Source organism: Myotis daubentonii, chromosome 19, assembly GCF_963259705.1.
Source record: "Myotis daubentonii chromosome 19, mMyoDau2.1, whole genome shotgun sequence".
Taxonomy (NCBI): domain Eukaryota; kingdom Metazoa; phylum Chordata; class Mammalia; order Chiroptera; family Vespertilionidae; genus Myotis; species Myotis daubentonii.
The window spans coordinates 10,473,491-10,501,069 of NC_081858.1; the positions used below are offsets into that span (position 1 = coordinate 10,473,491).

The 27,579-nt window shown below is 48.7% G+C and overlaps 1 protein-coding gene across 8 annotated transcripts in view; it reads left to right on the top strand.

Moving 5' to 3' along the window:
• HECTD4 (HECT domain E3 ubiquitin protein ligase 4) overlaps positions 1-27,579 on the top strand; it is a 156,288-nt gene that overhangs the window by 118,230 nt on the left and 10,479 nt on the right. For 7 of the 8 annotated variants that reach the window (XM_059677155.1, XM_059677157.1, XM_059677161.1 and 4 more), the window contains 16 exons: positions 274-400; positions 6,628-6,765; positions 8,371-8,507; positions 10,024-10,184; positions 11,913-12,094; positions 13,300-13,505; positions 13,808-13,938; positions 14,221-14,426; positions 15,922-16,101; positions 18,308-19,608; positions 20,477-20,684; positions 22,704-22,927; positions 23,023-23,174; positions 25,095-25,201; positions 25,796-25,919; positions 26,932-27,122. In XM_059677155.1, coding sequence (XP_059533138.1) covers positions 274-400; positions 6,628-6,765; positions 8,371-8,507; positions 10,024-10,184; positions 11,913-12,094; positions 13,300-13,505; positions 13,808-13,938; positions 14,221-14,426; positions 15,922-16,101; positions 18,308-19,608; positions 20,477-20,684; positions 22,704-22,927; positions 23,023-23,174; positions 25,095-25,201; positions 25,796-25,919; positions 26,932-27,122 — 3,775 coding nt within the window. The remainder of the gene's footprint in view (positions 1-273; positions 401-6,627; positions 6,766-8,370; positions 8,508-10,023; positions 10,185-11,912; positions 12,095-13,299; positions 13,506-13,807; positions 13,939-14,220; positions 14,427-15,921; positions 16,102-18,307; positions 19,609-20,476; positions 20,685-22,703; positions 22,928-23,022; positions 23,175-25,094; positions 25,202-25,795; positions 25,920-26,931; positions 27,123-27,579) is intronic. The other variant, XM_059677156.1, reaches the window with a different exon arrangement.

A 27,579-nucleotide genomic window follows, 5' to 3' on the forward strand; every position in this document is an offset into this window, starting at 1 on the left:
CACATCAATAGCAATACCTATTGGGCTCTTTTGCCCAATACTGATCTAGAGATGTTAGAGAAATGAAGTATTTGGTAATAATCCAGCAGTAAAGTTGGCTTTAGAGTGAAGGAAGTCTAGCTGTTGCCTCCCCTGGCATCTGAGGTGTAGTGAGTTGTGGTCCACACAGTGTGTTTCCATTACTGGCCTGTGAGGGGGTGAGCGCTGTAAGTGAGAGCAGGACTGATGACAGCATGAAGCATTCTCTCTGATCATGAGTTTGCCTTCCTCCAGGAGGACCACTATGCCCTGCTGGTGAAAGCGTGGGAGACCAAGGTGTTCCCTACTATCCGAAGGCGCTTCCGCAACGAAGCAGAGCGGAAGTCGGGCCTGGACCAGATCAAGGGTGCTCTACAACTCGGTCAGTGCTTTACGCTCTCCTATGGCGTTCACTTCTTGATTAGAAGAGATGTGTTTAGGTGACACTCAGGATGTAAATCAGGAAAGAGGGTTCATCTAAATGTGGGCTGGACCTAACAGTGTCTTCTCTCTGTACCTTTACTGAGCTCTGTGGCCCTGACTTTCATTGCCAGGTTTTCTCTGCTTGTCATTTTAACTCGGTGTTTTTCAGTTTGTGGACTGCTGAGGTGAAGTGGCATGGGTATACCAGGAAGCTGCCTGCCCTGAGGGCAATAGCTTGGGCTCTGAAGGCACAGCTGTGCCATTTACCAGATGTGTGACCTTGGGAAGGTTACTTAACCTTTCTGAACTTTCCTTACCTTTAAAATGGAGTCAATAATAATAACCACCTCACATGTATATGAGAAAGAAGTTAGTCCAGATAAAGTTCCTAAAACCAGTGCCTAGCACAGAGTAAGTATTCCGTTAATATAGTTCTATATCTCACAGTGATTCATGATGGTAAGATTTTTTTCTCCCCCTGGCTACAACTTCTCCAGCAAAGAATGATACAGGGTGTGACCCCAGACAATGGATCATTACTGAATCTGAAGTACTTTTCCTCATTTTGTGAAACACATGCTTTTTGAGATGCAAAAATGCCTTTTCCCATCAGGCATCACTGTCCTCCTGTGGAACATTGGTTTGGTTTTCTGTCGTCATTGTGGCCGAGATGGTATAAAAAGTTTAGTTATTGTCCCCACGTTAGCAATCTTTCTCCTCTTTTGTCCTGAGATTAGGACCAAATAAAAAGAAAAGCCACCAAAAGACTTGTATTTTTCTTGGAACTTCTATGCTCAGTCCCTGAGTCCCAGTGATAGATGAGCAATTCCTTTTTCCATTGGTGCCAGGACTTATCAGAGAGAAAGAGTGTGTGTGTGTGCTTGTGCGTGTGTGTGTGTGTGTGTGTGTGTGTGTGTGTGTGTGTGTGTGTGTTTCCATGTTTCTACCCCAAACCTTAGACCATGACAGTGGAATGATCTTATTTAGACATAACCTGTGAGAATATTCATGCATCTTGTGACATAGTAATGAAACAACTACATTGTCGTGAGGACAGATCAGGAAGCCACAGCATAGGTGCGGAGGGCAGCCCAGTCCAGCATTGCTTCTCTACCAACACGGATTTATTTAAGCTGAGACCTGGAGCTAATTGGGCAACCGCAGGGTTAAGTTTAGCAAAATGAAGCACAGTGTGTTCAGGAAGCCTGGTGCTTCTTACCGTTTGGGGAGAGAGGAGAAAAGGGGAGAGAGGCTTTACAGTATGTACAGGATCTTTTTAAATTTTTTTTTTTACCACTTGTTCCTGGACAAATGTCTGTAGCCAAGTGTGCCTTCTCCTCTGCTCCCAGTGCAGAAGGAAAGTACAGACAGCACGGCAGAAAATGTGATTATCCAAGGGCGGCTGCTGGACCAGAGCCAGACCAGTGACTCCTGGCCTTGTGACTCACCCAAAGTGCCTCTGGGCCCTTATACATCTTGCTCAAGCATTCTCCTGGGATCCATCTGTATGACATGGCCAACCAGCTGAACTATATTAATTTAAACTTAAAACATTTACCTTCCAAATACAACAGCCTTCAATATAGCAGTGGCAAGAAACCAGAGAAGGATGGGGAGGATAGGGAGATGGCTCATGGTGCCCAAAAGACCACCTCTGAGAGGGTGAACCCATGGGAGGTTAATGAAATCATCTCCTTGTTGTTGTCGTTTCATTTGGCCTTCTCCCCAGTCCCCGGATTCCTGTTTGGTAGACGGCAGAGTCTTTTTTCTCCTACCTTCTATTCCTTTGGAAAATGTGACAAAGGTTATTTTTCCATAATCTTCTAATATTAGGCCCATTTCTTGTTTATTCTGTCTGATACGTCTTTCTCTAAGTATCCTTCTCTAATTTCAGCCCCCTTCTAAGGTGTGCTCAGAAAATGCCACGCCTTTTCATTATAGCAAGGCCAACAAGTAAAGGAATGGTAGATACATGTGATGGCGATAAGGCTTATTTAAAAGCAGATGCTCTCAGCACCCACTCTTTCACCCACAACCTCCCGAGCAGTGTGGGAGCTAAGGCGGCTACAGCAAAGGGATACCCCTGTCCCCACCCCTGTCCTCCCTACAGTGTGATTGTCTTCAGGGCTCTGGTCATTTATTTACTTGGTTTATTAATTAACTAGAGGCCCAGTGCACGAATTCATGCACCAGTGGGGTCCCTCCACCTGGCCTGCGGGATTGGCCGAAACTGGCTCTCTGACATCCCCCGAGGGGTCCTGGATTACGAGAGGGCGTAATCCAGGCCAAAGGACCCCACTGGTGTACAATTGGGGCCAGGGAGGGATGCAGGAGGTTGGCCAGCTGGGGAGGGACTGTGGGAGGGCTCCAGGGCATGTCCGGCCCATCTCGCTCAGTCCTGATTGGCTGGACCCCAGCAGCAAGCTAACCTACCAGTTGGAGCATCTGCCCCCTGGTGGCCAGTGCACATAATAGTGAGCAGTTGAGCGGCCTTAGCATATCATTAGCATATTATGCTTTGATTGGTTGAATAGCTGACCGGACACTTAGCATATTAGGCTTTTATTATATACTAGAGGCCCGGTGCACAAAAATTTGTGCACTCAGGGGGTAGGGGGGGTCCTTCAGCCTGGCCTGTGCCCTCTCACAGCCTGGGACCCCTCGGGAGATAACGACCTGCTGGCTTAGGCCTGCTCCCGGGTGGCAGAGGGCAGGCCCAATCCCTAGGTGCAGCCCCTGGTCCGGCTCAGAGCAGGGCTGATTGGGGAGTGGGGGCGCCGCCCCTGTCATGCACAGAGCAGGGCGTATCGGGAGGTTGCGATGCCACCCTCAGTCACGCTCAGGGTAGGGCTGATTGGGGGGTTGGGGCACCGCCCCCTGTCACACTCAAGGCAGGGTCGATGGGCAGGTTGCGGCGCCACCCCCTGTCACACACAGAGCAGAGCCCATCAGGGGGGTTGGGGCTCCATACCCTGTCACGCACAGAGCAGGGTCGATCAGGGGGTTAGGGAGCTCCCCCCTGTCACACACAGAGCAGGGCCCATCAGGGGGTTGGGGAGCTCCCCCCTGTCACTCACAGAGTAGGGCCTATAGGGGAGTTGGGGCACTGCCCCCTGTCACACACAGAGCAGGGCTGATGGGGAGGTTATGGCTCTACCCCATCACACACAGAGCAGGGTCCGTGGGGGGCAGTTGGGGCGTTGCCCTCTATCACCCACAGAGCAGGGCCGATCAGGGGGTTGGGGCGCCGCCACTGTCACACTCAGGGCAGGGCCGATGGGCAGGTTATGGCTCTACCCCGTCACACACAGAGCAAGGCCCGTGGGGGGCGGGGGTTGGGGCGCCGCACCCTGTCACACACAGAGCAGGGCCGATCAGGGGGTTGGGGCGCTGGACCCTGTCAGACACAGAGCAAGGCCGATCAGGGGTTTGGGGCACCGCACCCTGTCACACACACAGCTGCAGGGCGATCAGGGGGTTGGGGAGCTCCCCCCTATCAGGCACAGAGCAGTGCTGATCAGGGGGTTGGGGTGCCTTCCCCTGTCACGAACAGAGCAGGGCGGATAGGGAGGTTGTGGCCCCACTCCCTGTCACTCACACAGCCGCAGGGTGATCAGGGGGTTTGGGCGCTGCCCCCTGTCATGCTGATCCCGGTGCTGGGAGGCCTCACGGCTCCGCTGATCCCGGTGCTGGGAGGTATATTACCCTTTTACTATATAGGATAGAGGCCTGGTGCACGGGTTGGGGCTGGCTGGTTTGCCCTGAAGGGTATCCCGGATCAGGGTGGGGGTCCCCACTGGGGTGCCTGGCCAGCCTGGGTGAGGGGCTGATGGCTGTTTGCAGCTGGTCACACACCCTTCAGGGTGGGGGTCCCCACTGGGGTGCCTGGCCAGTCTGGGTGAGGGGCTGAGGGCTGTTTTCAGGCTGGCGGGTGACTGAAGCTCCCAACTGCTCCTTTTTTTCTTTTTTCTTTTTTTTTTTTTTTATTCTGGGCCAGCTTTAGCTCTGGCTCCAGCTCTGAGGCCTCCGCTGCTGAAAGCAGGTTTCTGGCCTTTGTTTACCTTCTGTATTTGAAACAATGTTGCGATCCTGCTGGCTGAAGCCCGGCTGACTGAAAGGGGGTTTCTGGGGTTTTGTTTAGCTTCTATATTTGTTACATAGTTGCTTAGAGTTGCAGCTCAGAGGCCAGCAGCGGCAGGCAGGGAACATTGGAGTCCTCCGTCACTGAAGCAAGCAAGCCTCATGTTCGCTTTAAGCTGCCTGGCTGCCGGCTGCCATCCTGGCTGGCAGTTAATTTGCATATCACCCCGATTAGCCAATGGGAAGGGTAGCGGTCGTACGCTAATTACCAAGTTTCTCTTTTATTAAATAGGATTAGAAACCCGGTGCACAACATTTTTGCACTTGGAGGGGGGTCCCTCAGCCCGGCCTGCGCCCTTTCGCAGTCTGGGAACCCTCAGGGGATGTCTAACCAACGGCTTAGCACTGCCGCAGAAGCAGGAGAGGCTCCATCCACCGCTGCTGTGCTCACCAGACGTGAGCCTGGCTTCTGGCTGAGTGGCGCTCCCCCTGAGGGAGCGCACTGACCACCAGGGGGAAGCTCCTGAGTTGAGCGTCTGCCCCCTAGTGGTCAGTGCTTGTCAAAGTGACTGGTCATTTTGCTGTTCAGTTGATTTGCATATTAGCCTTTTATTATATTGGAGGCTAGTGGCTGTGCTATTGAACATAATGATATGTCCTCACCAGGGAAGGGAGAACAGAGCAGATTCCAGTACTGGATAGAATTTATGTAGCTCTCTGCCTCTCTTCACTAAGCAACACGTGTTTATTGTAGTAAAAATCAAACTCACGCCCAACCAGCATGGCTCAGTGGTTGAGCATTGACCTATGAACCAGGAGGTCATTTTTTGATTCCCAGTCAGGGCACATACATGGGTTGCAGGCTCAATCCTCGGTGTGGGGCATGCAGGAGGCCAGTCAGTGATTCTGTCTCATCATTGATGTATCTCTCTCTCCCTCTCCCTTCCTCTCTTAAATCAATAAAAATGTATTTTAAAAAAACACACAAAACAAATTCATACAAAAATGTATGAGGGGAAAAAAACGTTACCCTTACTTTCTTCTTATTCTCCATTTGTCCTAGTTTGTTCTTTTGACTTAACTAAAGTGAAATGACTGCATAATGACGTATCACTTTTAACCATGCTGTGTTCATGAATATTTTTGTTATTTCCATTGTTTCTTTATAAGCAATGCTGCACAGAGTGTTCTTTGCACACTAGTGTGTGTGTTTTTGTGGGACATATTAGAGAGATTCCTAGAAGTAAGGCATTAAATACTTTCAATTTGGTAGACTGTTCATAATTGCCTTCCCCAAAAGGCAACATATTCCCACCAACTGTGGTTTTATTTTTGTTTGTTTTGTTTTGTTTTGTTTGTGTGTTTTGTTTTGTTTGTCTGCTTGGCTCATGCTCATGCTTGGGAAAACACATATACATATATATATATATATATATATATATACACACACACACACACATATATACATATATACACATATATACACATATATAATATATAACATGTATAATATATAATATATATACATATATGTGTAATATTTATAATATATAAAACATATATATACATTATATATATATATAATATTTCTTTATTGGTTTCAGAGAGGAAGGGAGAAGGAGAGAGAGATAGAAACATCAATGATGAGAGAGAATCATTGATCAGCTGCCTCCTGCACGCTCCCTACTGGGGATCGAGCCTGCAGCCCAGGCATGTGCCCTTGGCCGGAATCAAACCTGGAACCCTTCAGTCCACAGGCTGACGCTCTATCCACTGAGCCAAGCTGGATAGGGCTGTTTTAATATATTTTTATTGATTTCAGAGAGGAAGGGAGAGAGAGATAGAAGCATGAATGATGAGAAAATCATTGATCAGCTGCCTCCTGCATGCCCCCCCTGGGGATGGAGCCTGCAACCCCGGCAGTTGCCCTTGACCAGAATCAAATCTGCAAGCCGACGCTCTAGCCACTGAGCCAAACCGGCTAGGGCACCACCAATATTGTTTGAAAGATTCTCTTATTGTTTCATTCTAGAAATAAGTCAGTGTCATGATTGCCTGAAGATCACATGCTCTCTGGGGAGTTATCGGTGTTGTTCTATGTTTTAGGTATGGTGGACATTGCCCGACAGACGGTTGAGTTCCTCTACGAGGAGAATGGTGGCATCCCAAGAGACCTTTACCTTCCCACCATTGAAGACATTAAAGATGAAGCAAACAAGTTCACAATTGATAAAGTTCGAAAAGGTTTTGCTTTCTCTCTTACTTCACCTATGAAACGTCCTATGAAATGAGAAGTTGAGTTTTCCCAAGCATGAGCCAAGCAGCTGCTGGCTCTCCTAGAGTGACTCTCCTTGCTCTGAGTGACATAACCTCTTCCTGGCTCTCCCATGTAAGGCCCTAAAGTTCCTGGTGGGGCACAAGTAGACACCTGTCTGGCCTCTGGTGGCCTCTCGCACATGCTCAGGGCTCACTAGCATGAGCAGGGTGAGACAGGGCAGTGGTACAGAGAGAGGAGTGGGGGCGCGGGGGGAGGTGGAGGGTTCCACATAGGCCTCTCAGGCTTAGTCCTGGCTGCTGAGCTAATAAACCAGGAATATGTGGTTGTATTGTGCTTTTTAGAATTTTCATAGAATGAGTATAAACTTTTGATTAAAAATCTATGACACAAGGAAATGAAAATATGAAAAAGCACAAAAAAGAGAATTTAAAACCACTCATTAGACCTTCATAAAACTATTCGAACATCATGGGCAGGGGCAGGCATGTATATTTACTTTTCTTTTTCTTTTGATTTGAGACCTAATTCACATACCATAAAGTTTACCCTTTTAAAGCATACAATTTAGCAGTTCTTAGTCTATTCACAAAGTTGAACAATCATCAAACCATTGCCACTAATTCAAGAACATCTTCATCTCCCAAAAAGGAATTTTGTACCCTAACTCCTCCCCATTCCTCTCTCCCTTAGACTCTGGCAAGTATTAATCTACTTTCTGTCTCTGTAGATTTTCCTGTTCTGGAAAGTTCATATACTGTAAATTGAATCATACAACATGTGGTCTTTTGAGTCTGGCCTCTCATACAACATAATGTTTCAAGTTTCAACCATGTTGTAGCACATGTTGGTACTTCATTCCTTTTTATGACAAAATAATATTCGTTATATGAATAATATCTCATTTTGTTTATTCATCAGATGATGGGCATTTGGGTTGTTTCTACCTTTTGGCTATAAACATTTGTATACAAATTTGTATGTGAATATGTATTTTCATTTCTGTATGTAGGAGTGGAATTGCTGGGTCATATGGTAGCTTTATGTTTAACTTTTAAAAAAAAAAGTATATTTCTTTATTGACTTCAGAGAGGATTTTCAGCCAGGGCTATGTTTAACTTTTTGAGGAAATGCCAGATTATTTTCCAAAATGATTTGCACCATTTTACATTTCCACAAACAATGTATGAAGGTTCTGATTTCTCCAGATCCTTGCCAACACTTACAATTGTCTGGCTTTTATATTATAGCCACCCCAGTGGGTGTGAAGTGGCTTTGACTAGCATTTCCCTAGTGACTAATGATGTTGAATATCTTTTCATTTCTTTTGGGAGAAATTTTTATTCAAAACCTTTGCCCATTTTTAATTGGCTTCTTTGTTTTGTTGAATTATGAGAATTCTTACAACACTTTGTTGTATTATCTTCCAGACCAAGCTGTGTTCCTTTTTTGGCTACAGCTAAACTGAGGGTACTGCTCAATGCTATAGAGATAGCATTGACCCTAACAGAGAGGCTCCCAAGGTGATGATGGTACTTGCTCCTGAAAAAAACTTCTCTCTCTACCCTCTTCAGGTCTCACGGTAGTAACCCGCTCTCCGGACAGCAATAATGTAGCCAGCAGTGCTGTTGGAACTGCTCTGCCAAAATTTGCCATCCGAGGGATGCTGAAAACCTTTGGGCTTCATGGAGTAGTCTTAGATGTGGATTCGGTGAGTACACAACCTTTTCTAGACACTGAGACTTTCATGCTCAGACTCCAGGTCCCTTAAAGAGGGATGGATTCCTCTTCAAGCTAGGGGTGAAGACACCGAACTAAGTGCTGTCATGCCAGATGGCCTTGCTGAGATGAGCACGAACAGGGAGGACGGGTTATAAACTCTTCCCTCTCAGCACTCGGCTCCTGCAGAACTGCCTTGGCCATTCTTTTCCGTCAGCCATGTTCAGACTGTCCCTACATGCTGTCTACCCAAGTTCCAAAGAGAAATTCCCTATTGTCCTTAACGAATGGCTGATCTGTCATTGTCATGATTGTTACAGACACAGAACAAAGAAACAGTTTGATGTCTGCCCTTTGGGACTGGCTTGGGCTACTGGGGTCTAGGTTGAGGTTTTAGGGGCCAGTCTCCACTCTTCAGAACTAGTGTCAGCCCTTTGGGACTAGATTGGGCCCCTAGGCCTTGACTGGGCCATCCCGGGCTAAGTCCATTACAATCAGATTGAGCCGGGCCATGGGGAAGCCCCAGTCCCTACAAGACGGCCCTAGAGGAAAGGACCCTTCAGTGAGCACACGTGGCCTGGGAGCCCGAGGTTGAAAGGGCTGCTGACTCTCCAGGGAGAGGTGTCTGTGGAAGTCACTCTGACACACTGAGGCTGGCTCCCTGGGGCCTGCTGGGAGAGTAGGTATCACTTAGTGGCTAGATGAGGCTCTTCAGGGCTTGGCTGGGCTCTTAGGGGTGAGGTTCTGCCCTTAAGTAAGCTTTAGTATCTATCTAGATACTAGAGATAGATAATGTTAGGTACCATTAATGATTTGAAATGGAAAGTTTCACATCTTCAATAGACTCCTTTTTACTGGTTGGTGGTTTACTAAGGTAAACTTTCAAGTAGAACATTCTATCAGTAGTACTGTTAATCTCCTACTGCTTTTGGGTACAAGCTTCTGACTCCAGTTATCAGAAAGCATATAACTAACAATATTTTCAGCAATGGAAATGTATGAAAATAAAAATCAGAAAAATAAGAATTTTTGTTAAAGTAATAATTATTATTTCTCAAACAGTTTGATTCCCTCTGTTTTAATAATAAACCCTAAGCAAAAAGAATTATGTTGGTATTTGAATCCAGAATGCATATACATGAGTTTACTTTTAATTTTCCTAGTAATGAAATAGAGCTATCAGACATCAAAGCAATAAACAGAAAATTTACCTGGCAACAATGTGCATTGAACTGTTACTGAAATATAGCACTATTCTTTTTAAATTTCTGACTCATAATTACATCGAAAATCTTCCTTAATTTATTTTACCAATAAAAATTTGCTAACTGGTATAAAAAATGAAACACACTATTAATGCAATACTAACCAAATGTCTTTGAACTTTTAGACCCAGTGACATGCAGCTAGCATTTACTGCTATAAGACTTTGGTTTTATATGTATTTTAAAACTAAGGGGTAAAGTTAGTGTAGAAAAACAAATAGACATTTCCTTTTACTATTGTAGGTAAATGAATTGGTGCAGGTAGAAACATACTTGCGAAGTGAAGGTGTGCTGGTTCGATACTGGTATCCTATTGACATGTTGGAAAGGCCCCCAGCAGGCTACCGAAGGACTGCCACCAATGGGCTGGTCACACTGGACAACACCAACCTTCAAATTCATAGGTAAAATGGAGCCCTCCTTTCTAGTCACAGAAATCCCCTTACTGCGTTTTACCACATGTGCCATTCATCGTTGACAACAAGGGTTTTCCTTCAAAGTGAGGAGTTAGGGAGAAGGCAAATAGTAAAGATAATAGCACAGTTGCAGGAGTTGAGAAGAAAAGTTGAGAGCAAGAGGGAAGGGGACAGGTAAGGGGATGTAGTATCACCTGGCCTGTGCCACAGGTGCTCTGCTGTCAGGTGGAGGAGTTGAGAGGGGTCCTAGACAATATCAAATGACCCCCGGTGGCTCCGAGTGGGTTTTAAACCTAAACTTTTTTTTAAATATTTTTATTTTTACTGATTTCAGAGAGGAAAGGAGAGGGGGAGAGAGACAGAAACATCAATGATGGGAGAGAATCATTGATCGGTGCCTCCTGCATGTCTCCTACTGGGGATCGAGCCCACAACTCAGGCATGTGCCCTTGACCAGAATCGAACCCAGGACCCTTCAGTCCATAGGCCAGTGACGGCGAACCTTTTGAGCTTGGCATGTCAGCATTTTGAAAAACCCTAACTTAACTCTGGTGCCATGTCACATATAGAAATTTTTTGATCTTTGCAACCATAGTAAAACAAAGACTTATATTTTTTATATTTATTTTATATATTTAAATGCCATTTAACAAAGAAAAATCAACCAAAAAAATGAGTTCGCGTGTCACCTCTGACACGCGTGTCATAGGTTCGCCATCACTGCCATAGGCCGATGCTCTACCCACTGAGCCAAACCAGCTAGGGCTTAAACCTAAACTTGATAGAAACATCAGAGCTGCTTATAACTTGCCTTTTTAACGTGCTTGATACCGGAGAATGTTTCATTGTGATGATTGGCTACTAAAACACAGTGAGTCTTCCCTATGCTTGGTATTAGCTAGATTAGATTTTCTACCAAGAGATGGGACCTGCTTAGTCACTAATGAGCCATTATTCAAGGTGCATGCCTATTCATCTATTCATAAATCCATCATATTAAAAATTCCCACCGCGAAATTTTTAATAGCTTTATTGAGATATAATTTACATACTATACAGTTCACTCATTTAAAGTAGACAAGTCAGTGGTTTTTAGTATATTCACAAACTTTGCAACCATCACCAATTAATTCTAGAACATTTGTATCACCCCAAGAAGAAACCCTATACCCATTAGTAGTCAGTCTGCACTCTCCCATCCCCTAGCTCAACCACCAATCTATTTCCATGGGTTTGCTTAATTGTGGAATCTGTAAAAATGACATCAGGCAATATGCAGCCCTTGTGTCTGGCTTCTTCACTCAGCATCATGTGTTCAGGGTTTATCCATGTTGTGACATGTATCATCAGTACTTCATTCCTTTCTATGACTGAATAGTATTCCATTGTACAGATTTACCATTATCAGTAGATGGACATTTGGGTTGATTCACTTTTTGTCTACTATGAAAAACACTGCTGTGAACGTACATGTATAAGTTTTTGTGTGGACATAAGTTTTCATTATTTTTTCCACAGTGATTTTTGAGTTGGGAAAAAGCAAACATAACTAAATGTACCTTTTTTGCCTAAACACGAGTGACTTATCTTGGAGGACAGAACGTGGGCCAGAAGAGAAGCCTGAGTTGTGGTCTTTTCCCTCGGGAGGCCTGTGGCTCAGTCCAGCGCGGGGCTGGAACAGAGGCGCCTAGTGATCCCCTGCCTTTTGCCCTGCAGAGAGCTGCTGCGGTGTGAGGCTGCGCTGGCCAGGCTGTACTGCCGCATGGCCCTGCTCAATATCTTCGCCCCCAAGCTGCCTCACTTGTTTACCCGCCTCTTCCACATCCCTGCCATCCGAGACATTACCCTGGAGCACCTGCAGCTGCTGTCCAATCAGCTCCTCGCTCCTCCCCTCCCAGGTAAAGCTTGGCTTTGCTGCTGTCACTGCTGAAGTCAGCACGGGGAGGAACAGTCCTGAGAGTGAGCCAGGCCCTGCCGGCTGGTGCTTAGTGTACTCATTGTCCACGGGGGGGGGGGGGGGGGGGGGGGGGGTGAGCACAGTGCCTCCAACTAGTAGAGATAACCGCACTAAGCCAAAAGGTCTTGGCAGTGCTTTCTCGCTCTTTGAAAAATACAAAGTAAGTATACCACTCACTTTAGTCATTGATCTGTTAAGCATTCATAGAGCTTCCCAAACTAATTGTGGATCAAGGACAATTAAATAGTGTTTATGAAATCTGGTCACTGTACTGTTGCCACAGATTTTCTGTCTGGCATTGTAAAGAAAGGAATTATGTTCCTGTGATCAAACTCCTCCAAGGCAGACCTACTGATTCATTGTAACCTCAGGCAGCTTGTGTTTTAATGGGCCAGCTTGTGTGTATCTGCTGACCTTGGGCGCTTGGGGTGAGAGCTAATGCTGTGTGTTGGCTGCTCTGGTACATGCTAAGTGATGAATCTGCTTAGCCTAGTCTTCCTTGGGTACCTCGGCCTTCAGCCTGCTGCCCTTGACCTCTGAGCCACTAGTGTGAGAGCAAGAGGTGAGGGGACAGGTGGCACTGTACGTCAACAGGGCATCTCACAGTTGTGGCGCCCCAGCCAGTCTGTGAGCTGCATCTCTTCCAGCTCCGTTAGTGCCTGGGGTCCACTGCCCCACCCTGGTAACCTGGAGGCTTCAAAACATGCCTGGGCAGCTCCAAAGTGTTTGTGGAAGTGTTTTTGCCATGATGAACGCACGCTTGCTTTACAGACTCCTTTCTGAGCCACCTGGCAGTTCCTCGGTGTAGCTCAGGGTGAGCCAGGGCAGCCCAGCAGCAGGTCAGGGGGGCTCTGGGAAGCCCCAAACCCAAGCTGCTCCACTTGTGTTTGGGCCTCCACTTCAGATTTTATTTTAGGAAATAGTTTTGCTGCTTAAGAGAAAACAAAATTTAAAGAGCACTCATCTCCTGGACCCCACCCGCCCCCACAACCTCCCTGCCCGTGATCATCATTATGTCTGTTACCCCAGACAGCCTGTCCAAGCTAACTCAGCCTGGCTGCTGGACAGTCTGGTCACTGTTACTTAAAGTCTCAACACCATTGGCTGTTGTGGTTCTGGCAAACTGTGGTTCCTTCCTGTCCGCAGACGGCACCATCAGCTCCAGCTCAATCCTCCTAGCCCAGTCTCTGCAGCACTGCGTCCACTCCCAGAACTGCTCGGCCACAGACCTCTTCTACCAGGGCAGCTCCCAGACAGTGAGAGAGTGGCTCCACGTGGCCATCACCCGGACCCTGCACCAGGGCGAAGATAGCCTTTTGGAGCTGACAAAGCAAATCTGCTCTTTCCTGCAGGTAAAAGTCCAAAGCTCTAAGATCCCTGAACTGGGCCCCAATTTTAATTGGATGTCTTGTGGATTTCCTAGAAATGACACTCTCTCTTCTCCAAACCCACCTCCACCCATCGCCCAACCCCATTGATCTCCTCACTTTCACACTCTGCTGCCTTGTCCTGTCTGTAGTGTCCTTCCTCCGAAGGGCTTTCCTGTCCTCCTGAACCTGAGACAGCGAGCAGGGGGCCCTGCCCTTTGCCTGGGAGCGGGGAAGATGAAGAGCTCTCCTGTTGAGCCTGTGCCTTGTTAAATGTCCCTCTGCAGACAGCACCAGAACAGTTCCCCTCTGAAGAATTTCCAATCTCTGAGTCCAAAGTCAGCATGGATGTTAATTTCCCTGGAGCCGCTTTTGTTGTGGTATCTTGCAAAGAAAGTCAGTCTGGATTCCGCAAAGAGTAAGTTTTCTCCAGAGGGTGATGAGGAGAGAAAAGTAAAATGGATTCTGGGGAAATTGACAGAGGAAAAACTCAAAAATTTTCTTTATTGCTTAACTATATTTGGAAATAAGTTACAGTTCTTGCATGTTTTAGAAATTAGTCTTTATAAAGAATGACCTCTGAAATGGGGTGGGAATGACTTACGAGTGCCCAGTTCTCACTTTCCTCCTTCATGACAAAGCACCTGCTGACTCCCTGGTGTGCATGGGGGCTCCCCTCACTCCCATCCCTCCTCCTCAGCTCCTCTCTGTACAAGGCGCCTTGGGCGCGTGTACTGGTGTACGGGCTCGGGCACAAAGTCAAGCGAAATGGGCAGCTAAACCTCATCGAGGCCGTCTGTTACCCACGGGATGCATCTCCGGCCAACACCGGGCTCACGCCTCCACCCACCACCAACCAGTACCCTTCCGTGATCCTGTCCACAGACAAGGTCCACATCAAGCTGGGTAAGTGCCGTAGCTCATGGTGATAAGGTCAGCCGGAGGTTTTCACTGCTTTCCTTCTCTTTGACCACGGAAACGGTTTTGTACTTCGCACCTTGCTCTGTCCCAGTTTCTTTTCAGTAAAGAATAGAACTGCTTGGGGCCCTGCATTGTTGAGGCAGGAAATGAAAAGCTCCCTTTCCTGCCTGGGGAAGGCCTGGCAGATGCTGCCCAGACTAAGTGGGGATTCCCTTTCCTTTCTGAGCGTGTGCTGGGACACCTGCGATTTAGAATGACCCCAGCAGAGCAGTCTCGTGTCGGCCTGTAATAATCCCAGCCGCCTTCCATCGAGTTCTCATTAAAACCGGCACCATCCCAGGAGGCCCTGGGGCATGGGCCTCCGTGAGCATCGATCCCCATCTAAGTGGTAACAGTCCGGTGACGAGGCTGGAAGGCCTGGTTGGCCTCGTCTCCCTGGCATCTTTTGTTAAGCCCCCGTGGAGCTCTCCATCTCTGTAAATCTTGAAGCTGTCGCTGACCATGTGCGTTTTGTACCGCGGCCCGCTGACTGTGTCTGAGGCAAGGATAACCTAGGCTTAGAGTTTCATGGCACTTGCTTGGTGTGTTTGACAAGAAAAGACTGATGCTGTCTGGCTTGCTAGAGACAGTTATAAGATATTTTTGAACCTTCAGTCCCCAAAATGAGCCTTAGCTTCTCTGCAGCCCAGTCCTGGCGCTATTCCATCCGCAGGGAATGAAATGAAAGGCCTTTTCTCAAGTGATTTGGTCATTGCTAAGTAACTTTATAGTCCATTTATTAGTCTGTTTTTTCATAGTATTTTGCCTACACTAGCTGTTTTTACAAGTTTTTAATTAAACACAGAGGATCTCTGTCTTGCCTATTATGCCCAAGTAAACCTTCCCATGTAAACATCACCCCAAAGTGCAGGCCCGTCAACACGGTCCTCCTGACTCGGCCAGGACCCGATTCCCCGCTTACGTCTGACAGTGTGCGCGTAGGGGTGGGTGCAGCGCACATGAGGGCATGAGGCAGCCTTTTCCGCTCACTGTAGGCAGCTTTGGTCCCATGCAGGCCGTGGCAAGGACAGGAGATGATAAAAGAGAATCAAAGCCCATGGTCCTGGTAACTCTCTCTCTAAACCTAGTACAAACTTAATGCTCTATGGGGTTGCAGCTACACAAAGGGCTGATTCTCTCTGTACCAACCTGGGACCGTTCCAATGAAGCACCTTTTAAAATCTGCCTTACTGTTTCCGTGCCGGGCCATCTTCCTGACTGGGGGATGCTGTCCTTCCCTCTTCCCATTGCTGCCATTTGTCCTGTTGTCACACAGATAAGTGGACTCCTTGGAGGGCGGTCCCCTGGCTCCTGCCTCCAGCAGATGAGGGGCCAGGCTTTCTGGCCCGTTTCTCCACAGACACCTGGGAGGCCTTTTTCTCAGGCTTATTTTGGTCAGGTCCTGCCAATCACGAGCTGTCCTCCCGGGCCCTTGTTTTAGGAGTGTCTCCACCTCCCGGAGCTGTGCTGGTGTTACATTCCCTGCCCCTGGAATTCCCACTGGCCATGGCCTTCGCAGAGCAGCTGCTGTCCTGGAAGTCAGAGGACGGCGAGGGGAAATCGGAAGACGAGCCTGACTCTGTGCCGACATCCGTCCTCCTGCAAGTGGTGGGGCTGCTGGGTGAGGCTCCTCTCCCTCAGGGTCGGTGGGGGGCTGTCTTGGCCTGAGGAAGGAGCTTGCAAGATGTGTGAGGGAATGACCACAGGTAGCCCAGCAGGGATGGTCTCCTGCCAGGTCACTGCCATTGAAGTGAACAGAGTGTAAGAGGTAGCCTAGGCTTCCAAATCTGTGATCTGCAGGGGATTTCCATTGTTTTGAGGGGTGGCAACTAATCATGCAAGGAAGATTAATTTTATCATCCTTTACTTTAAAACATAAATATAGCCCTGCCGATGTGACTCAGTGGTTGAGTGTCGACCCATGAGCCAAGAGGTCACTGGTTTGATTCCTGGTTAGGGCACATGCCCAGGTTGTGGGTCTGATTCCCAGTGAGGGATGTGCAGGAGGCAGCCAGTCTATGATTCTCTCTCATCAATGTTTCTATCTCTGCATCCCTCTCCCTTCTTCTCTCTCAAATCAATAAAAACATTTTTTAATAAACATAAATATATGCCATTATTATAACTTTGGAGGTGAAAGCTGTTGTAAAGTTAATGGCATGGAACTGAGTGCTGTTGCAAAATCAAACATTATGACTTCATAACTCCTGAAAGGTTAAAAAGGTGTTGCATTTTTGGGAAAGTAATGGAACGGTAAACTTTAGAGTTGTGCATTTACCATATGTGAATTTACCTAAAAAATTTCTGAATAAATATTCAGCTTTAATTGATGACGTATCTGTTTAAGTGTTTAGGGATAAAACATAGTGTCTGTAGCTTATTTTGAAATAATCAAGAATGAATGAGTTCACGGCTGAGCCTCTGCAGGGACAGATGGATGATACGGGATAAAGCCGGTGCGGCAAGTGTCCCTGGTGGGCGTGCACATTTTCCCTGCAGAAGTCTTGATTTTTCTGTTTTAAATTTTTTTTATAATACGTTGGAGGGAAGGAAAAAGTTACAGAGTCAGAGGTCTTCAGGGATCAGGAAGATGGTGAAAGCAGAGAAATAAAAGAGGAAAGTGGGGCCGAAACCGGTTTGGCTCAGTGGATAGAGCGTCGGCCTGCGGACTGAAAGGTCCCAGGTTCGATTCCGGTCAAGGGCATGTGCCTGGGTTGTGGGCACATCCCCGGGGGGAGATGTGCAGGAGGCAGCTGATCGATGTTTCTCTCCCATCGATGTTTCTAACTATCTCTCTCCCTTCCTCTCTGTAAAAAATCAATAAAATATATTTTTTAAAAAAAAAAAAAAGAGGAAAGTGGGCCTCAGGACTTCAGTGAACTGAGGGCATGTGCCCTGTGGGGCAGCTCCCAAGCCCTGCAGCTCAACGCTACAGAAGTTGTTTCTCTCTCTCCCTTTCTCTCTCTCTCAAATCAATATTTTTTTTAAAAAGATAGTTACTGCCCTAACCGGTTTGGCTCAGTGGATAGAGCATCGGCCTGCGGACTGAAAGGTCCCAGGTTTGATTCCGGTCAAGGGCATGTACCTTGGTTGCGGGCACATCTCCAGTGGCAGGTGTGCAGGAGGCAGCTGGTTGATGTTTCTCTCTCATCGATGTTTCTAACTCTCTATCCTTCTCCCTTCCTCTCTGTAAAAAATCAATAAAATATATATTTTAAAAAAAATAAAAAATAAAATAAAAAGATAGTTACTATTATGAAATTCTGGCTAAATATCATTCCCTGTGGGAGGCTCTTGGTCTGTGGCCCACTCTCTGTCCAGAACAGACAACCCCAAGAAGGCTTCCTTGTTGACAAAATGAGGACTGGAAGCAGCTAGAAAAGGGACGCTTTTTCATGTGTTTCTGTGCTCTGTGCTGAAATTGGACCATGTGCCCCAGTATGAAGCAGCCCACAGTTCAGGAAACAGTGTTCTAGTGACTTGTCACCAATTTGCTTTGATAACCTTACGAGAAAGAAAACAATGATTCTTGTGGCATGTGCTCGCACAGAAGCCAGCTCCATGCAATCATGTGCCATAGGGGGTTAAGGCTACAGCCTCTGGAGCCAGCCTTCCCAGCTGTCCCGTTAGTAGCTGTGACCTTGGGCAAGTCCCTCAGCTCTAGAGCCTCTGTTTCTTCACCTGGGAGATGAGGATGGAGGGTGGACATAGAAGTACTTGTCTCACAGGGTTGCTGTGAGGGTTGCACCCGTCGAAGTGCTTAGAACAGAGCCTAGCACATATCGAGTGCTCTACGAGTAACTGCTGTTGCTTTGTTTTTGCTTCAGGAAACTTCCTGTGGACCACGGACATGGCGGCCTGCGTGAAGGAACTCGTTTTCCATCTCCTGGCAGAGCTGCTGCGTGCGGTGCACGCGCTGGAGCAGAGGAAGCACCCGGCTGGCCTGTCCTCCTCCATTGCCCTGCAGCTGAACCCCTGTCTGGCCATGCTGATGGCCCTGCAGTCCGAGCTGCACAAGCTGTACGACGAGGAGACCCAGAGCTGGGTCTCGGGTAGCGGAGGCTCGGGGACAGCGGCGGCCCCCGACCAGGGCAGGTTCTCCACATACTTCCATGCACTCATGGAAGGCTGCCTGGCAGTGGCCGAAGTGACCCTGCCTACCAACATGAGTGTCACGGCCAGCGGAGTGACCTCAGCGACCACCCCAAACCTCAGTGACTCCTCCTCCTCCTCCTCGTCCTCCCCCGGACAGACACCACAGAGCCCCAGCCTCCTGTCCAAGAGGAAGAAAGTCAAGATGAAGCGCGAAAAGGCCGCCTCCTCTGGGAAGCGCCCGTCGTCCCGCTCCGTGGACTCCGACTCCAGCCTGCTCAGCATCGGGGGCAGCAAGCCCGAGGACATGCTGTGGTTCCATAGAGCCCTCACCTTGCTCATCATTCTCCGGCACCTCACCAGGAAGGACCCACAGGGGCTGGGCGTGACGAGCGACGCCATTGCCGATGCCTGCCAGGCCCTGGTGGGCCCAACTGCCCACAGCCGCTTGCTGGTGATCTCCGGAATCCCGACCCACCTGGACGAGGGCATCGTCAGAGGTGCCATCCGCAAGGCCTGCAATGCCCACGGCGGCGTCTTTAAAGATGAGATCTACATTCCCCTGCAGGACGAAGACCCCAAGAAGCCAAAAGACAAGGCCGAGGGCAGTGATGGGAAAGCCGAGCCAGAAAAGACCCTCGGCTTCCCCAGCACGGACAGCTTGGAAGTCAGCACGTCCAGCAGCCTGACCCCTGCCATGAGCATCAGTGCATCCGCCTCCACCAGTCAGGCCTCCATCTGCAGCTCCCAGGGCATCTCGCAGACAGTCAGCGACCTGTCTATGGATCTGTTGCCCATAGCCCTGGAGCTGCCCATCCCTCCTGGCTTGTTGGAGCCCCATGTGGTGTCCAGCCAGGAGAGCCTGGACATCTCCCTGTGCAGCACTGGCAGCCTGGGCAGCCTGGGCAGCCTGGGGGAGCCGCTGGACAACGCAGAGACAGCCTCAGCGTCAGACATGGGCTCCATGTACACAGTCACGTCCCTGGACAACCAGCCGCTCGCGGCGCGCCCCATCAAAGGCTTTGCAGTCGTGGAGGTAACTGCTCTCCCGCCTAGGCAGCCACTAAAATCATGAGCACTGTGAATCCCTCAAGCCTCTTTAAGGCACCCAGAATTATGTCCTAGGGACTTAGGGGCTCCCTGGGGCAGCTTTTGGAGACAGTGATTTGTTAGGTTCGTTACCTGAGTTTGAGGTCACAGCTCTGAGTGCTGTCCAGTCTCATGTCAAAAGTAAACCAGCTCATCGTGAGTGGGAGGAGGTGGAGGCCCAAGGGCTGGCCTTGCCTGACAGTGGGCTCTGTCAAGTGCATTCCAGCTCAGGCCTCACTGCTGTGGCCATCACAGGAGGGAGCTCAGTAAGCAGTGAGGACAGGCTCTCGCCTTGTCCCAGGTGATGCTGAGTTTCAGGTGATACAGGGAGCCAGGTCTCATTTCCACTTCAAGATGCCACCTGTGTCTCGGGCCACCTTGTTTAGAAACCCTGCATCCTGTGACACCCTGCATCCCTGTGTAATGGGGGTCAGGCTCAGAGCAAAGCTGTCCTCCCTCATCGGGTATAGAGGGAGCACTGGGAAGAGTGTTCTCACGACCTTCCTGAAAGGGGCCTCACAGGCCTAGCGGTCGGTCCGTCTGCTCCCCAGAGTCGCATCTGTGACTGAGCTGCCTTCTCCCTGAGGACCTGCTCTGAGGCTGGCGAGGACGCCAGTCCCCTGGGCTTTGGGTAAAGCCGCAGACTGAAGTGTTTCCCTAAAGGCGGTGCTGTCGGTGCAGGGGAGAGAAGGGCCACTTGCCCAACACTGAAGATGAGGAGAGAGTCCGGGGAGGGCAGGGAGGAGGCCAAGGTCATTCCTTTTGAAGGAGGCCACTCTCTACTCCAGTCCCGACCCTTTTCTTTGTTCACACAGATAAGATCCCGAGCCAAAATCGAGAAAATTCGAGCAAGTTTATTTAACAATAATGATTTGATCGGTTTATCAAGTTTGGACGGTGAAGATGAATTGATGGAAATGTCGACGGAAGAGATTCTCACTGTGTCTGTAGTAAATCAGAGTTTGTTTGACACTCAGGGAAGCCCGGGGTTAGAAGATTATTTCAATGACAAGTCAGTTAAAGGTGGGTTATGGATTTTTTAAATGAATATTCTTTTTTTGAGCAGTTTCAAATTTACAGAAAAAATTGAATGAAAATTATCCCCCCTCCCCATTCCCAGTGTCCCCTATTTTTTACATCTCATAGAGGAACTCTGGGGGCACTCCGAGGATTTGCAGACTTAAGAAATGATTTGGGGTGTTGGGGAGATGGACAAGAGGTTCATCGCTTGACTAATGGAGGATTCAGTGCGTGCATCTTCATATGAGGTAGAGAGAGCACTCCTACCCTCTCCTGGCTGTCAGGGCTAGAGGGCCGTCGGGCAGCCAGAGGACACCAGGAATAGCACTGCCACAGCCGGCTTAGACCTGAATGCGGGCTTGCATTCAAGTCATGTTCCTTTTTATCTCACCAGGCACCCCCTTGTTCAACTTGAAGTGTATTTATTGTGTTCTGTCCTCTGGAGCTAGACTGTACCGCTTACATTGCTGGTGAGGATTTGGTCGTGGACTTGAGGACAGTGAATGCCTCACCCTGTAAAACTAATTATTGGGGAAGAAACAGTTCCAGCTCCTTTTTCACAAGTTCCTCTTTGTCATTCTGGCGGCTCTTAGGCGGGTGGACGCTCTCTGGCTGCCCACTCCGTTTGTGCATCCAGGCCCCGGGCTCTGCTGGGGGCCCCAGAGCTGAGTCAGCAGAAGGCCCGCCAGGAGCCAGCCGCTCGGCCGGGCTGCACTCCCGACGCGGCAGCAGTTTGTCTTCTTTCATTTTGTCATTACAGTTCTTTGTGTTCTTGTTTGTATTTTGCACCAGTCTCTCAATTTTTAATCACGGCCTTTTTTCTAAATCTTTAATGTTAGAAATTTCATAATAGGGTTATTGAGTTTGTTTTGGTTTTTGTGTACAAAAATGTAACCCTGAGTATGGGTTTTGTTGTTACTGTTTCAGATTTTATTCCCCAGACATGAAGTTTTGAAATGTTCCCTCAGCATTGGGACTAGGGTTAGGTGAGGCCTTGGGCACAAAATTTAATGGGGCTCCCAAAAAGTTAATAATCTAGATAAATAACATTTTAATGAACTGTTCGTAAAAGTTAAATTTAATGTATAATGAACAAAATGTTAACATTTTACATAAAGACAAAATCAATATTTCTGATTTTTCCTTTTGCATCGGGCTTTAATATGGCTCACTACAGTACTGTTATATTTTGCTCATCATGGATTTTTATATTAATTTTAATTTTTAAAATACTGCATTAAAATATGTATCACTGAGTTTGGGGGAATTTTGTGCCTGAGAGGCCTGGGCGCTGTCCTGCTCTCCTCGCCCGCTCGGGCCTGTTCCCTTGTTGGTGGATATTGCGCCCCTTCAGCTGCCCACATGGGACGTGCCAGATCGTGGGAAGCCTGAGGTCTTTTTCTGCCATAATTAGTGCTTTCCCAGTTTTTTCGTATTTTGAATCTGAATTTAGTTCTAGTTCCCGATTCTGTTAGAGTCGAACCTTCCACAAAAGGTGCTCAGTCTTTGGTGACACGTTTGCCTTGTTCCTGCCACGTGCGTTTTCTCAATATTCTTTAAGTTGTGGTCCCGCTAACTCAGCTCTTAGGGCTCGACTATCTCTTCCTCACACCTGTCCCCCCACCCTCAGCCCAGATGCCAGCAAGGCCTTCGTGCCCTGGTTCTCCCTGGGCCTGACCTGGGTGTGGCTCTGTGTGTCACACCCCAGAGAGGAAGAAACCAGTCAGCTCTTCAGGGGGCCTGACATTTGCATGCAGCCAGCGAGGGGATGAGTGCAGAGGAGTGGCTACTGTCCTAGGTCACAGGGCCACACCTTACAGCAAAGAAGTCTGGGCGTGGAGCTGAGGTGTGTTCCCAACAAAGGGGACATGAGGCTTCAGTGGGCTCATCATCACCACTGAATGTCTGTTTCCCACTCTCAAAAGTAAATTGTTTATGAAAAATAAATAAAATGCTGTGGGGTGCATCCTGACCTGGTGCGCTCACGGCAGAATTGTTTTGCCCGCCCTCATCCTGTGACAGGTGAGAAGCTGGTGCCCGGGGCCCGCGAGGTGCTGACGGAGATATTTAAGAGCTGTGCCCATTCAGAGCAGATGCTGAGCCTGACCCCGGCAAAGCCCATCAAAGTGTCTGACATTTATCTCAGCAAAGAGCAGATCAACTCCCAGACGCCAGGCAACCTCCTCCACCTCTTCTTCACCAATGTCCGGCCTCCAAAGAAGGTGCTGGAGGACCAGCTCACACAGGTAGCTGCCCCTCCCCGTCGTGCATTTGCCTGTGCCGAGCCTAGGGTGTGCCTCAGGGGGAGCCTGAGGACCCTGTCCTTTTTGGTGCCCCACAGATCCTGAGGAAATACGGCGTGCCGAAGCCCAAGTTCGACAAGAGCAAGTACAGCAAAGCGGGAAAGGAGCAGCACCCGGTGAAGGTGGTGAGCACCAAGCGGCCCATCACCAAGCCACCCACCAAGGACAAGGCTGTGCTCAACAGCGTCAGGTGGGCGCCCCCGTTGCTCAGGAGATGGGCCGGGCAGGGGGACACAGGGACCACCTCCTGGCAGGTTCCTGGGAGGCCAGACATCCTGGGCCTTCTCGGCTCCTGGGGCCCTTTTAGTCCTCGGCTTGTCAACTGAGAGAGCGGTTCATTTTATTCACAAGAATAGTAAAATTTGGACCATGCAGGCTGGATAGCACACCAGTCTAAACAATAAAACATCTAAGATGTACAGACTTGTTCAAAACTTCTAACCTCTGTTAACCACACAAATAACGTGTCGTTATTGTACAAAGACTATAAAATGAGTATGTGCACATTTTTTTTAAATATATTTTTATTGATTCAGAGAGGAAGGGAGAGGGAGAGATAGAAACATCAATGATGAGAGAGAATCATTGATTGGCTGCTCCCTGCAGGCTCTCCACTGGGGATCGAGACTGCAACTCGGGCACGTGCCCCTGACCAGAATCAAACCCAGGACCCTTCAGTCCGCAGGCCAATGCTCTATCCACTGAGCCAAACTAGCTAGGGCTGAATACGTGCATATTAAAAAAAATGGAACTACCCAAGCATAGCGACTGCTTTTAATTAACACTTAAGTGCGTAACTTTGTGTTTATGCATATCTATTCTCTTCTTAAATGTTAAATGGCTAAAATAGTACAAAATTTCAAAGTATATGCAGTGAAAAGCCACCCTTCTCCCCATCCATCCTCAAGCCTCCGGGTCCCTGAGATGGCCAGTGTTACTTCCGTAGCTTCCCGGGGGGGGGGGGGGGGGGGGCTGTGCTCACTGCCAGTTCTTGCTGTTTCCCTTTACTAATTTTGCACAAAAAGAACTTCCTCATTCCATTTTTCTTTTTAATATGGTTTTTATTTATTTTAGCGAGAGGAAGGGAGACAGAGAAATAGAAACTTCGACGAGAGAGACACCGATTGGCTGCCTCCTCACGCCCCCTACTGGGGATGGAGCCTGCAACCCAGGCATGTGCCCTGATCGGGAATCCAACTGGAGACCTCTTGGCTCAATCACTGAGCTACCCCAGGCGGGCCTCATTCCTTTTTGTAAATAGCTACATACTCTTCCATGTGGATGTGCATACATACTAATAGATTTTTCTTTAGATATGGGCTTATGACTCACAAGTACTCATAGTTGAAACTCTGATAGCAAAGTGTTATCTAGCAGGAGTCTCTAGAGCAGTGGTTCTCAACCTTCTGGCCCTTTAAATACAGTTCCTCATGTTGTGACCCAACCATAAAATTATTTTCGTTGCTACTTCATAACTGTCATGTTGCTACTGTCATGAATCGTAATGTAAATATCTGATATGCAGGATGGTCTTAGGCGACCCCTGTGAAAGGGTCGTTCGACCGCCAACGGGGTCGCGACCCACAGGTTGAGAACCCCTGCTCTAGAGGAATTGTTTAAATAATCAGAAAATAAGGGGTCTTTTTATTAATTATAAATAAATAGTGCTTTTCAGTCAGTTCCATCCACTAGAACTTCTTGTGGGGCTGGAGCTGTGCTGTTTCCCGGCTGGGCCATTCCAGAGGTGGCCACACGCGAGCACCCACAATGTGTGGGTGCAGCCAAGGACCTGAACTTGTGATGTTATTTTACTAATTTAAACGTAAGGAGTTACATGTGGCTCGTGGTTTCTTCCTGGACAGTGCAGCTCTGAAGTATAAAGAACATTTGAAAAGTGTTTATTCAACGGTTTTCATATTTGACAGTATCATTTGTCCCGATAATTTGCTCCGTAAACTATTCTGGGTCAGAACAAAGCTGATCTCAATCCCATCCCCGTCTGAACCCTAAGCCGCAGTTGGGGGTGCGAGCTAATGCATAGGGGAGGCTCCACGTTCCTCTCAGGAGGAGGGTGGTGCAGGCATCCTGACTGCAGTGCTCTGGTCTACAGCAGATCTGCTCTGAGTGAGAAGAAGCCAACCGTGAAGCCCAAGTCCCCAGAAAAGAGCAAGCCAGACGAAAAGGACCCAGAAAAGTCACCCACCAAAAAGCAAGAAGGTGAGTGAGCGCGTGGGCCCGCAGGCTTGGGAGCGGCTTCCTCCTGGGGATGGGCGGTCTGACTAGCTGGGCGCCCTCGGCTTTAGTTTAAGCAGGGACAGCATCTCCAACGACACTGGCCCAGAATGCTGCTTTGATGACCGTGAACTTAAGGAGGTCAAAATAGCATCTCCAGAAATACCATCTATCCAGGGCAAAGACTAGATGACTGCAACTGAAAGTAAAATCTGGACATCTGCTTGGGAATTCTCTTCCAGGAACATTAGCATTTTAGCCTCCCAAAGGCCCAGGCAGAGTTGGAGAAAGCTATTCTCATTGTCACAAAATTAGTCAGGAGTGTTCGAGATGAGAGAGAGAAGGGACTATCAGAAAAGCACTGCATTACTTGGTGACCAGACAGGTGACGTGAGGCTGCGGGGACCCCAGAAGGTCAGGTGATGCGTGTAGGTAGCAGTGGGTGGAGATGGCTGGAGTGACAGGAAATAGAAGGGGGCTAGATAGATTGGCCCTGAAAGAGGATGCAACCAGAGCATGTTGTGTGGCCCCACTGTGCGCAGTTCTCACCAAGTTCCTAACACAAACGCTTTCCATCAGTCCCAGAGGAAAAGTATCTGACCTTGGAAGGATTTCACAAGTTTGTTGTTGACCGAGCCAAGCAAGACATCCGTAGTGTCTGGAGGGCAATTTTATCCTGTGGTTATGACCTCCACTTTGAGAGGTAAGAGGTGGTCCCTCAACCCCTATAAAAAGGATTTTCAGCCACTGGGTGCCTGCCCAAGAAAATACTCCCTGTGAAGCCATTCTCTCTGCCATTTTTAATGCCTAGTGAGTTATTTTCTAACTTTTTAGATGGTAAAGTGGGTTTCCATACCCATTTGAAAACAAACCCTGTTCTGAACAACAGGAATTCATTTCCTCCCAGTTCTGGAGGCTGGACGTCCAAGATCAGGGTGTGAGCAGCGTGGTTTCTCCTGTGGCCTCTCCTTGGCTTGCAGATGGTCACCTTGCGCGCTGGTCACCTGTGCGAGGCGTCCCTGCGGTCTGTCCCTCTTGTAAGGGCACCTGTCCCACCAGATTAGGGCCTGTCTCCAAATACAGTCACAGTGGGTTTCAGCGTGTGAGTGGGGGAGGGAAGGGAAGAAACACATTTCAGTCCCTAATGGGGACGGTTTCTTATTCCAAAGAACCTTTTCCCTCTGAGTCTTTCATTCCCTCTATCCCTGTCAGGCACAGCAAGGTCACTACTCTCGCGTCTTCATGGTCAGACACATCTGCTTTCCCCTTTCTGGTTCTATGTGAGCCCCAAGCAGACAAGGAGTTTGCAAACCAAAACAGTCTCCTTGCCCTCTCCCTCCAGCCCCTCACCCACAGCAGCAGGTGCTGGGCCTGGAGAAGGGGCGGCTCTTCACGATCTGTTCTCCGAACGGAGAAACTGTTTGTGCCTTCCTTGGGGCACAGAGGCGATCGCAGTCCGGCCTGGGTTTCATGGGGCAGCAGCACGTTTTCTGACTTGTTTTGGAAACCAGTAAACAGATGCGTTTGGGGACTTGGGTTGAAAGGAGAATCACCCACTTTGAATGAGAAACTATATTTTAAGAGGGAAGGGAACAAATTGGACAGCTAACTAATTCTAAAGCAACATGTCTGTAATAGCTAGAAGGGCTCGCTCCCGTGTGTCATGGGCTCTGGAGGACAGAAGCCCCTGCCCCACCGTGCCCTTCTGCCCCCAGGTGCGCCTGCATCGATGTCCGCCACGCACACAAGGCCTCACGGAAGTGGACCCTGGAGATGGACGTGGCGCTCGTGCAGTACATTAACCGGCTGTGCCGCCACCTGGCCATCACGCCCGCGCGGCTCCACCCCCACGAGGTGTATCTGGACCCCGCAGACACCACCGACCCCAGAGTGGCCTGTCTCTTGAGTATGTGGCCCTGGGGAAATGCCTTTCCAGACACCGCCCTCCACTGCCCTGCCCTGTCGGGGAGCCCCCATGACGGTAGCAGGAACACACACAGAAATAATGCGCACAGGAAAAGGACATTCTCCATAAGCCCTGGAAAATGACCGCTGTCGCATGTTGGCAGATGGGCCCTGGCTTGTTTCTGTGCCTGTCCCCATGTGTACCCCAGGCTGCTGCTCCGCCTGCACACCCACACAGCCACACGCAGCTCTCTCCTGGATACTGTGAAGGGAATCGTGGGCAAGGAATTGTCCCAACATCTGCCTCTCACAGATGGAGAGGAGACGGGTGTGAGGACAGACAAAGGAGAGCGTGCCAGAACCCCTACTTCCTGGGTTAGATCTCACGTTGGGGGAAAGGTACACAGGACTCTGCACTGTTGTTGCAACTCTCTACAAGTTGGTAGTTATTTCAAAAT